The sequence below is a fragment of the Solanum tuberosum genome, unplaced genomic scaffold, assembly GCF_000226075.1.
Source record: "Solanum tuberosum cultivar DM 1-3 516 R44 unplaced genomic scaffold, SolTub_3.0 scf00086, whole genome shotgun sequence".
Taxonomy (NCBI): Eukaryota; Viridiplantae; Streptophyta; class Magnoliopsida; order Solanales; family Solanaceae; genus Solanum; species Solanum tuberosum.
In genome coordinates, this window is record NW_006239010.1 from 1,852,366 (window position 1) to 1,865,738 (window position 13,373).

A 13,373-nucleotide genomic window follows, 5' to 3' on the forward strand; every position below is an offset into this window, starting at 1 on the left:
GTTGGCTGGCTTTAAGTCGCAATGAACTATTGAAGTGACATGACCATGATGTAGATATTCAACTGCCATAGCTGTATCAAGCATTACAGAAACTCTTTGATGAAGGTTCAAGTGGCGATCTTCTTTGTACAGCCAATTCTCAAGACTTCCATTGGGCATAAATTGCAGAATAAAGGCTCTTATATAGTCACTAGAACAAGTAGTAATCATTGGAACAAGATTTCTGTGTCTAACATTTCTCATCACTTCGCATTCGGTATTAAACCTTTTGCATACCTGCTCATTTCCAAATCGAGAACCTTTATGGCCACTGCAGTTCCACCAAACAATGTGCCTTTGTACACAGAGCTGGAGCTTCCCTCACCAATTAAATTGGATTCATCAAAATTATTTGTTGCTCGTTGAATCTCGTGATAAGAAACTAATTGATGAGTCCCGATCTCCGGTACCTTCTCCACATCTTTGGACTTCCCTTTCTTCTGTCGTTTTATTATCCAAATTGAAACGAACAAGAATATCAGAAAGGATGAAGTAACCACTGGAGTAACAATTTTTAGCAGAACCTCTTTAAGCTTTGATTGTTTTCCAGGATTAGTGATAGCACAAGCAGGAATCTCCAATATGTGCATTCCACAAAGACCTTTGTTCTTGAGAAATGATTGCAAAGTGGAATTTGCAAACACACCACCACTCGGTATTTGACCTTCTAAATCATTAAATGAAACATTAATGCTTTTAAGGTATGAGAGTTTTTCCAAAGACTTAGGAATAGTACCTGACAACGCATTTGAAGACAAATCCAAGTATTCTAAGCTTATCAAGTTGGCAAAGGATAATGGAATTTGGCCAAAAAATGAATTGTTCGATAGGTCAAGAGACTGCAGGTTTTGGAGTTCCCCGAATGTGCTTGGTATCATTCCTGAAAAGTGGTTACTGGTAAGATGTAGTTCTACAATGGCTTTCAGTCCTCCAATATCTAATGGAAATTCTCCCTCAATTGAATTTCGTGACACTCTTAGATAGAGGAGACCACTCATCTTCCAAAGGCTCAACGGAAATTTAGATGAAAATTTGTTAGAATTCAAATAAAGCTTTTGTAGCATGCTAAGATTTCCTAAGCATTCTGGAATTAATCCAGAGAGCTCATTACCATTCAGAAATAGTTGTACCAAATTAGATAAATGGCATACGGCCTCTGGAATATGTCCCTGCAATTTATTATTATATAGATACAGACCTTGGAGTTGTTTAAGCTTACCAATCTCAGAAGGAATACTCCCTGTTAAGTTGTTTCCTTCAATGTCTATGGCTGTAAGACCGCTCATGTTGCCTATACTTGTGGGGATGGGGCCGTTGATGTGAGCATCTCCTATATCAATGTTTTGAATAGTAGATCAAAGATTCCCAATAGAATTGGGCAGAATGCCATTCAACGGATTGTTACCCACTTGTAAATATCGCAACATCTTACCGTCCGCCAAAGAATTGAAGAATAACAACTCACAGTCTCTTGGTTCATTGGTAAGTTGATTAGTATGTAGGAGCAGATATCGCAGCTCACGAAGATTTCTTAAATTAGTAGGAATAGTTCCTTTCAGAAAGTTATTATTTAGCTCCAGCATTTCAAGCTTGGAAGCATTTGTTATGAACAATGGAATTTCCCCTTCAAGCTGATTCACTGCCAAGTCAAGTTCTTTAAGGTTCGGAAGATGAAGACCTGTAGTGGTTGGAATTCTCCCCAAGAGGTTGTTGTAATGGAAAGAAATCACTTCCAAAGAAGATATGTTGAAAATAGCCTTTGGAATTTGACCAATAAGATTAGAATTATTGTCAAAGGTTAATTGCCTCAAATTTGATAGCTTTCCTAATTCCGGAGGAATTCCCCCCACTATGAGATTGTTTCGACAGTAAACATCATGCAGAGTGGAAATATTTCCCAATGAAGTGGGAATAGTCCCTTTTATTGGATTATGGCCAATATAAAACCCATCGAGCTTGGATAAACAACCAATATTTCTGGGTATGTCTCCAGTTATATTGTTGAAAGATATGGACAAAACTTTGAGCTCTGTGAGTTGGCATATGTTGGAAGGAATGCAACCAGATATTTGGTTGTAAGATATACTTAAAAAGTACAGATTGGACACAATATTCCCTTCATCTAGCATGAGAGGACCAGAAAGGCTATTGATTGACAGAGATACAGCAAGTAGCGACGAGATATTAAACAGTGTTGCGGGAATGGAACCTGTTAATTGATTATCGAACAAGGGCAAATATGCAAGCTGGCTCAGATTACTGACCTCCTTTGGAATGTTGCCGCTGACTCTATTCCCAGACAAACTGAAACTCATCATTTTTGTGGCATTTCCAACAGAAGGAGGGATCATACCTGTGAGGCTATTGTTCGTGAGATTTAAGACTGAGTTCGGGTACATACCATGGCCCTCTCCACATTTCACCACTGAGTTCATTGAAAGCCAATGAAATAACTTGAACTCTCCGGTTTTGAAATAGACTTGTTGGTATACTTCCGTTGAGCTGATTGTTTTGAATATCAATCACTCGCAAGCGAGGCAAGTAGCCAAGTCCATAAGGGATGCCACCGTGGATGCTGTTGTTCTGGAGATTGAGAACACTGAGGAAGGACAAATTGGCCAAAGACGGGGAAATTGTGCCTTGAAGTTGCAAATTAAGAAGAGTCAAGGCAGCAACCCTTTGGCTTTTTGGAGTGCAAGTGACACCAAACCAAGAGCAAAAAAGAAGTTTTTTTGGCCAATTATTGGCCAAAAAAATGAGTGGGACTTGTAATAAGATTTTGGAAAGCTAATAGAGCTTGTTGGTCAGTCTCATTTGAGGAAGCAAATGATACAGAAAGTTGAATTAGAAAGAGAAGAATCAATAAGAAAATGTGCTTCTCCATATTAATTTGTGTGTTTTGTATTTCCAATGATCAAAGTTACCATTCCATTATATATATATAGCACTAAAACAAATAAAATGTTGAAAAGTATATATGAACTATAATTTCCAATATGAAAAAAAGACACTAATTGGGTTGTGTTTCACAAAACGAAATAAAAGTGATAATCATATATTATATATATTATTAAAAGTCGGGAAAAAAAAAGTTAAAAGTTGAAATACCATTTTACCCCTACACTAAATAAAAATATTACGAAATAGCTAATCAATTAAATATTAAATAGTAATTATATAATACTATTATTATACTACACTAAATTCTAAAAGTGGAAAGGTGTTAAGTCAAAAATTCAAAGAAAAATTATTCATAGAAAATTGTTAGACATTTTTATCCTTTTAAAAAATAAATTAGTTACATATTTTCAAAAATAAAATAAAATAAAATTGTATTTATTTTTATTTTTTCCTTCAATTTACTTAAAATAATCTATATATACCTTTAAAGTTGAATTACCATTTTACCCCTCCACTAAATCAAAATATGGTTACTTAATTTGTTAAATATTAATATTTTAATTATATAATGATATATATGAAGCCCAACAACTATACTTTATTCTTGTGTTATGGCATTATAATTATAATTGATTAGATTAATTAATTTAATTAAAGTAGAAGATAAAACAATGTGTGAAACTCTTCCAATTCAGTGACTCTTCGAATCTTGAAACCAAAAATAAAATTTATGTGTCATGATTCAATGTGTCTCATTATTGAAACTCTTCCAATTCAGTGACTCTTTGAATCTTGAAATGTTTCATGATATGTGTCTGAATTTTGGTAGGTGAAAAGACATTTAAATATCACTATAAATACCAGTAAATTATAGCCACAATTTGCTTGTCCCTAGACCATCATATTCTTTTCTTTTTTGTCATCTATGATTCTCTAATCTCCTTCCTAGCTAATGAAATAACATATTGTCAAGAAGGTAACTGAGGAGAAGAACAGATGACATCATTCCAAAGTTAGCTTTCTTACAATAGAATAGTTGAAGTTAGTAGTATAAGAGATGAAATCATGAAAAAAAAAGTTTTCTTACAGTAGAATAGTTGAACTTAGAAGTATAGAAGAGATAACTTATTCCTTGAGATCTTTTGTTTATTAGCTTATAATTTTAAATTTTCTTTTCCATTTTAGAGTCAAGTTATGGTTGTCCAAATTAAATTTGGTATGCAAACCACATTTTTATGTAATTCTTGTATCATTTTGCATTGCTGTGAGAATTTGTTTGTCATTGTGTTATTGTTGTTGTAACTGTTACTTAATCGACAAAACTTCTATTAATGTATGATGAGTTTGATAATAGTTGCATTATGCAATATGCTCAGATATCCATATTGTCAATATTCAAATTAATTTAAATAAAGATTGCTAAAAAATTGTTACTTTGAATGAAAGATTTTAATTGTGTTACTTTATCGTCTATCTAATATATTGTTGCGAACACATACATATATTGTTCATTTTCACCCTTTTTGTTTTATTTTTAGTTTTTCTACGATTTGTATTTATATTGTTGCAACATATATTTTTCACATGGAAAATTGTATTTTCACTTTCAAATAGGAAACACTTACATATGTATGTTACACTAATATTCATGTCATTTTAGAAAGTTTGAAATACTTGATAAGAATACACGTGCAACGCATGTGTCCATAACTAGTAGAAAGAATAATTGCTAAGAGCAAAGTCAATATGAGTCAATCTTTCAAATCAAATTTGTAAGGCTGTGTTACACAACACACATTCACTAATTAGCACAAAATCAAAGAAATTTTAACGTTTTCTTTAGAAGAAAATCAAACGTGACACACTACTACACACGTTGTCACGTGGGATTTCACTTTTTTTTTTTTAAAAAAAAAAATATATATATTTTCTAAATCTTTTTTATTTTCTTTTGTAAGTCTTCAGTCGTGGATCGCCCATGTGGGCCGATCCGAACTCAATTTAATCCGATCCGATTTAACCCGATCCGAAGTTGTTATCTGTAAAAGGGATAAATGCTAATTTAAAATAAGGGAGAGAACAATTACTGTAACTATTCCAATGTAAACAATCCCTTTTTATATAGATGATTTACGCTCTTAACAAAGACAGAATAAAAATTTAAAAACTCAAAAGAAAAGGGTAACATCTTCTTAGATGAAAGACACCCAACAAAAAAGACATTTAGTTTGTGAAGCACTATCTTTGTTTCCTAGTGATACAAAGAAGGATCTGGAGCAAATCATTCAGTTCGTGAATTTCATTTTGCTGCAACAATCAAAGGTACACAAATCTTGTACCAAATGTTGTTTAAATTTTTCATCTTTTAATTCCAAAATATAGTATATTCAATCAAATTCAAATGATAAGGGCAACATTCATTGTTATAATAATGTGAACCTGAAAAAGAATCGGAGGCTAAGATTTCCTATATTCACAACTTCACATAAATAAGAACTAAATTATATGAACCTGATATTTAGTTGATTGTTGTTTTTAACCTCCTCATATCTTATTTTCGCTAAAATACATCGATAGATACTTAAATTTTGCCTTAATTATCCATTTGATACTAAAATTATATATCCAGTGGTCATCTAAATACATTAACTTAATTATAATGTCTCTTAAACACAAGTATCTGATGTAGAGAATTATGTATCTCAAAGTCAATTTTTGAGTACATGAAATCTTATTTTTACCTGTATTTTCTCTTCTTTTTTTTTTTATCTAGAAAGGACCTTGATTTCACTATTGTTGCTACGTATTGTTTCATAATGTATCGTATTGTGAATCTTAACTTTTGTTTATGACCATCTAAACACCTTATCCTTATCCTGATTTAAATTGGTTCTATAAACATACTCTAATGCATGAATTGCACTCGTCAATAATAAGGCAAAGTAACAAATAACAAAATTATTTTTATGAATGGAAATTGTCATATGAATACTTTTTTAACAAGGGGTATCAAGTACTCATTGTCACATGAACATCCATTTTTTCAACTAAGTCGGGCCTGAAGAGATTAAAAAAATGGATAAGGTAATTTTTTAAAGGTTACATCGTATTTTTAGAAGTTAAAATAATTTTTTAAGATTATTTTTTTTCTAAGTCAATGAGTTTGTCAACGAAAGAGTAATCATGCTTTAGATAGACGACAAGTATAAATGCGTCACTTTTTTAATGAGGATATATCACCTGCAAAGTTAGAAATGTACATTTGCCCTTTTCCCGATTTTTAATAATCTTTATCATCTGTTACTTAATATTCATATTGAAATCCAACTAATTTGAAATCGCGTAGCGTAGGGCTCGTTCTGATTGGACTCTCTGCAGGAGATACTGAGGCAAATACATTATCAACGGTGCTTAATCTATTCATGTTTTTAATCTCATTAGAGTTTTATGTTCTGCACATTGACTGTGTAAAAATTCCGAGGAAAATACAAATGAAGGAGAGAGGCGAAAAGAGAGATTTCCGACGTTGCAGACAAAAAGCAAAATAGTGCAGCTAAATACCTTCATTAATTTATTTTTCATTAATTTAAATAAATAGACTCTAATTTCCAAAATGTGAAATCAGATTAATAAGTAGGAGGAAAATAAGTAGCAAAAATATTGATGTGAAAACAGATTAATATGGATGAGGAAAATAAGTAGCAAAAAGATTAATGCGAAAACAGATTAAAAGGAGGAAAACAAGAAAATGAATTTATCTATTTTTTCCTTGATAGTTGACACTACTTGGGTTGTGTTTCACAAAATCGGCCAACTCATAATAGAAGGAAGAATTCTTGTTAAGAGGTTTTATTTAATTCTTGTTAAGAAGTTTTATATATTTTTATTTTTATTCATCAAGAAATAGTAGTCAATATTTTAAGTAAACTATCAACAAAAATATATATCTCCAAACTTGTTTGACATTGAGACGTTGTTGTTGTTGATTGACAAAGCATATACGGAAAAGTTGAGAAATGTTTTTCCCCTGTACCGAATACATCCTTAATTCTTGCTTAAGTAGAATTGATCCTTAAACCTCTGTTAGCTTATACTCATACTCAGGTCACTAAAGTTATAACATGGTATGAAAATAATATTTAAAACATATTTTCAATGAAATTAAACTCAGGATAATAGCAGAAGCCTCACACTAATCTTTCCAAAGGAAAACTACTTGATTTTTGAAGGGTATTTCTCCAGTTATGTTGTTGGAAGGAATGTGACCAGAAATTAGATTGTAACATATACTTAGAAACTTCAGATCAAGCAAGAGGGACAACAACTGGCTCAGATTACCAAATTTTCTTTGGAACTCTCTGGTGTTAAGATAGGTTTGTTGGAATACTTGTGAAGGTAAAGTCCAAAGAAGACAGTAATTAATTAGTACAAGGAAATGAAAAGTGCTCAATTCACTAATTGTTTCATCACATTCAAAAAGCAAAATCGTGCAGCTAAACACCATTATTTCTGATTTCTTTCAAGCATTCAAAACATAATCACAAATAGATAGAGTAAAATAGGTCCAAAACACTCAAAGACTTCACGTAGTACTATACGACAACTTTATTACAGAAACAAAAGGTATCATATTAATTTGCAGCTCAGAAAAGAACACCATGACTTCTATGTTTCCATAAATGTATTCTTGATTTTGTTAAGCCTCTTCACTACTTCTTTCATGGTCACTCTTGATTCTGGCGTTTCCTTTGTGCAGTCTAAAGCCAATTCTATCATGGACGCTATGCACATTTCACTTTTACAAGTGATTTGTTCTTCCTCAGAAAAAATATTGAATTGGCATCACAACATCCATCATACTCCCTGAAAATGATTGTGTTATCCATTTCCTCAAGTCAAGATTTCCATTGCATATCTCTTCATCTGTTGGCCTTCTTTTCGTCAAAACCTCCATCAACATGATGCCATAGCTATAAACATCACCGCTAGTGTACACTATTCCCTCCGTGCCATATTCTAAAAAACAGAATGAAGAAAAGAATTAAAAACAATAATTCTGCATAAATGAAAACTTCTTTTTTTTTTTACTTCTACAACTTGGAGAGGCTTAATTATGATAAGAGAAAATCAAGGAGAGTAGATTTTTTATACCTGGTGCAATGTATCCAAGAGTGCCCAATGTCTCTGTATGTACCACGGACTTGCTGACAGCTAAAATCTTAGAGATTCCAAAATCACCAACATGAGCCACCATATCTTCATCCAAAAGAACGTTGCCTGGCTTCAGGTCGCAATGAACTATTGGAGTGTTATGACCATGGTGTAGATATTCGATTGCCACAGACACATCAAGAATTATGGAGACTCTTTGAAGGAGGTTCAAGTGGAACTCTTCTCTATACAACCAATTCTCAAGACTCCCATTGCAACTAATTGATGAGTCCTGATCTCCGGTACCTTCTCCACATCTTTGGACTTCCCTTTCTTTTGTCGTTTCATTATCCAAATTGTAGCCAACAAGAATATCAGAAAGGATGAAGTAACCACTGGAGTAACAATTTCTAGCAAACCCTCCTTGATCTTTGATTGTTTTCCAGGATTAGTGATAGCACAAGCAGGAATCTCCAATATGTGCATTCCGCAGAGACCTTTGTTCCCGAGAAATGATTGGAGAGTGGAATATGCAAACACACCACCACTCGGTATTTCACCTTCTAAATCATTAAATGAAACATTAATGCTTTTAAGGTATGAGAATTTTTGCAAAGACTTAGGAATAGTACCTGACAATGCATTTGATAGCTTTTAAGGTATGAGAATTTTGCCCAATAAGATTATAATTATGGACAAAGCTTAATTCCCTCAAATTTGATATCTTCCCTAATTCCGGAGGAATTTGCCCCACTATGCGATTGTTTCCACAATAAAGATATTGCAGAGTGGAAATATTTCCCAATGAAGTGGGAATAGTCCCTTTTATTGGATTCTCACCAATATAAAACTTCTCGAGGTTAGATAAACAACCAATATTTTTGGGTATGTCTCCAGTTATGTTGTTGAAATATATGGACAAAAAATTGAGCTCTGTGAGTTGGCATATGTTGGAAGGAATGCAGCCAGAAATTTGGTTGTAAGATATACTTAAGAAGTTGAAATTTGAGACAATATTTCCTTCATCTACCAAGAGAGGACCGGAAAGCCTATTGATTCCAAGAAATATGGCAAGAAGTGACGAAATATTAAACAATGTTGTGGGAATGAAACCTGTTAATTGATTGTTGTACAAATACAACTCTGTTAGTTGGCTCAGATTACCGATCCCCTTTGGAATGTTGCCGCTGACTCTATTCTCAGACAAATCGAAGTTCATCAATTTTGTGGCATTTCCAACATAAGGAGGGATTATACCCGTGAGACTATTGTTCCCGAGATTTAAGACTCTGAGTTCGGGTACATACCATGGCCCTCTCCACATTTCACCACTGAGTTCATTGAAAGCCAATGAAATTACTTGAACTCTCCGGTTTTGAAATAGACTTGTTGGTAATTTAATCCTTCATAATAATAATAATAATAATAATGAGAATTAAAAGGTATGGGCCAACTCTATTCTATTATTTCTGTTACTCCGTGCGTTGCCTAAGGAATAGAAAGTAGGGTACGTGCTGGGTACACAACTTTATTCCTATCTTGTATTAAAGGTAGAGAGACAGTTTCGAAACATTCAGCTCAAGTAAGATATATCTAAAACGGTAAAAAATTAAAATACAGAAGTGAGGAACCATATAAAAAATAATTTGTTGATGATCATTATTATTATCGGTTTATTACGTTACAAGTAGTTTTCTATTCTTGAGGAAATTTCCATTCGTACTGGGAAGTATCACATTGCGGTAAAACATTCCTTAATGGGGACGACTCTATATTATTCAATTATATCGTCCCACTTTATGTGTTGACTTGACAGAGCAATTGGTATTTGCCCAAGTGTACGAAGTCTTACCCCTAACTATTTCCAAAATCTTCACTGCAAACGTATGAAATCGTCCTTAAAATGACCCCTCTGCCTTTTCCAAAAGTATTTTATATCTAGCCTTAGTGCTTTTGATTATCTCATTCAAGTTTCTGTTTTTGTTTAAAGGTAAGAATTTCATCTCACATTGGCCAACTTTATAAAGGCAAAAACATATGGATATATATTGTATGGTCCAGAACCAAGTCAATGGGAGTCTCCATAGTCCAAGACAAGTTTTAAAAAAAATGTTGTTTGACCTTTTATTATTGGGGCAGTACATTTATGTGTGAAATTTTACTAATGGTAATAAATAGTGTACATGAACCTATAACTTTAAAAATATAATGTATTTAATGCTTATTAGAAAAGTTGCAGGTAAATTCTAAATCTGTCTTTGATCACGCTATCAATAATTGAATAGTCTATAAAATGTTGTTGCAACAAACACATTTTGTAGAAATAAATTATAAATTATTTAAGTGTAGTTTTACTTTTTGATAAAAGTAAATTAGTTTTGAACAGACTAATAAAAGATGAGTGACTGTGATTTCATGAAATTTTTCTCTGGAGCTAACAAAAAAGATATCAACGGTAAATTTTGTTAGTATCAAGACCCAAAAGTTGAGGTCATGATGGCACACACCCCGAGAATCCCAAAAAAATGTGTAAGCCGAAAGAAATACACATAAGAGACTCTCGAAGGAAAGTCATACCACAAACGACAAAAAACACAACAAAGAATATCCTCAAAACCTGGTAGCATAAGTATAAAGAGCATCTAATACATTTTTAGAATGTGAAATATATCTCAAGTCTTCGAAAAGAAAGTTAAAGACTTTAAATGATAGAAAGAGATTACTGGTGATTCGGAAAACATGATCTAACCATAACTCCGAAAGAGAGAACTCCACTGGATCCAATCAACTGATACAAAGCTCAACCTGACTAGGATCTGCATAAAATGAATAACAGAAGCAGGGGGTGAGTACAATCCACAAGTACTCAGTAGGCTTGGCTGACTGAGCAAAAGAAATTAATCAACTTATAGAATATACTATGGAACGCTTCCACCTACATACAAAAAAGTCTCATTCCGCCATCGATGCCAACAACTTATAATGAACGGCGCGAGTAAAGTAAACACATAAGGTCACAATAGTTCTCATATCACAGACAAGTCAAACAATTTAAATGATTAATGCAATGCAATAAGATGATGCAATGATGTGGTAGTACAGTGGAATCAAGGTTGTTACACAACCTATCATATACACCCTGTCAAGCTAAGGCTCCCAGACAAGGACCCGCGGGGGACTCACAGTCCTTATACCAAATCACAATCTCAATATCTCATCAACTTGCCACCTCAGTGTGGTCAATGATATAAAAAAGTGTCTCATTTTCTTTCTCAAAAGGAATCTCTACATTTTTCTCAATTTTCCAAGAACATGATAACATGAATGAGGATGGATGCATCACAACACATATAAAACATGGAAGCAACAATTAAATCAATATGTATCAATAGTCTAAATTTCTCAAAACTCGGTAGAATCATGATATACACTCTCATATGAAAAATAGTGGGAAAGAGTTCATTTGAAATAAGTGAATTCCATTTAGAAAGCATTTCGCTTACTCAAAGCATTATAAAGTTTCCAACTCAGCCCCTCAATCGGGCATTACAAGTCAAATAGAATTACAAGCCTCTCTCACAAGCAACTCATGAATTATATGCTTTCAAAGCAAATAAAACAACAATTAAGGCCTCAACACAGGCTAAAAAATACATGCAAGCCCCCACATGGGCAACACAATATAATCGAGCCCCCGCACGGGCAACACAATACAAATCACAGCCCAAAATTATGCTACGATCTCATCCTATAGCCTAAGACATAAGAATGGTCAATTACCCAATCCAGGTCTAGGAGAAGGATAGCCAAACCTACCTCAAGACCAAAACTTCACTCGAACAACTCTACTAGAGCAAATCCTTAACCACACACTAATCAAAACGATTTTCAACTATAAAGAATGAAAATCATTAGTCAAAAGGAGTCCAATGATATCCATATTGATATGATTTGAAATCAGAGGTAAAATAGTTTTAAAATCACTTCAGAAATCAAAAGGGTAAAATCAAATTTTTTTAGTTGAAAATCAAGTTCTACATGCCAAGAGGAGTTTGTGGTTGAAAAACTCATTAAATACAAGCAAGAATCAAGCTCTAAATCAATAATTTACTATTTTTCCAACTTTGGGAGAAAAAACCCAAAACTCACATTTGAAATGCGGTCAAAAATGAGAAATTTCGGAAAAACTTTGTCAAAATCAGTTTACCCAAAATACAAGGACCTTAAATCCCGAAAATCAATGAAAATCCATTCCAAATCGACCTTCAAATCAACAATTTTTTATTTCTCTACTTTGGTGTTTAAAATCTCAACTTAATTGATATAAATCATGAGATATGAAAGGGATATTCTTGGAAAAAGAGTAAAATAGGCTTAGAAATACAACCAATGATTATGAAAGAAAAACGCATAAAAAATCACCTCAAACCAACTTTTCTAGCTCCCAAAATGTCCAAAATATGAAATGGGTTCGAATAGATATTTAACTGAACAATGTCGTGTCTAAAACCCATTGTTTCGTCGCTAAAAGTCTGTTTTATTTGCCACTAAAAGTTTGCACCAGCAACATTGAAAACATCTTTTTGACCCTCGAAACTCATTCAGAATCCTATAAACACGAGCCAATAATGCAAATTCCTCATAAAACTCCTTGTTGTCTTCTTGGTTGTTTAGTTATCTTTTACTGCATGTTTAGTGTATTGTTGACCCAGCCCCTTAGCTTGTGATAGGTTAGCACATTCCATCAAGTTCCGTGAACGGAGACAATAGAGGAATTAACATTAGGATTAACTGAAAATTGACACAAAATATTGTGAGCATGGGATACATTTGTAGATTTTCCATGATCCACAACAAGCAGCATTTTATCCCAAGGCATGTTACTTGGTGGAACGCTATCCAGTATCCTCAATCTTCAGAAAAAAATTATCATGACATAGCTCCTTAGTAGTCTCAGGCTAAAAAAAAAACTCACGAAGATACATGTCGTCAAAGGTTTCTAATTCAATTTTCTGTTTATTAGAGTCACGATCCAGATAAGTAGCAGTAATGTACCTCTTTGACATATTTCTTGGGGAACATTCATCGAACAGTTGGACTTTGCTGCATTCAGGGCCTGATGCTTCTTCATCAAGCATTTTGATTGGAGTATCAGATTGCAGCTCTGCGACTATCTTGGGGTAGCAACTACGGAAAAGTTCGTTGAACACCTTAGGTGACTGAATATCTTCCAAATCAGCTACAAGGCTAGATGCAGAAGAAGTATCCTCCAATTCTTTGAT

The 13,373-nt window shown here is 33.4% G+C and overlaps 1 protein-coding gene across 1 annotated transcript; it reads right to left on the minus strand.

Annotated features, from left to right (window-relative positions):
• Nucleotides 1-8,319: 8,319 nt before the first annotated feature.
• On the minus strand, nt 8,320-9,415 carry LOC107060501 (probable LRR receptor-like serine/threonine-protein kinase At1g34110). Its single transcript, XM_015308472.1, has 2 exons — nt 8,724-9,415; nt 8,320-8,680 (listed from the first exon to the last, which is right to left on the minus strand). Exons 1-2 carry the CDS (start codon nt 9,413-9,415, stop codon nt 8,320-8,322), a joined length of 1,053 nt encoding a protein of 350 aa, XP_015163958.1.
• Nucleotides 9,416-13,373: the final 3,958 nt, after the last annotated feature.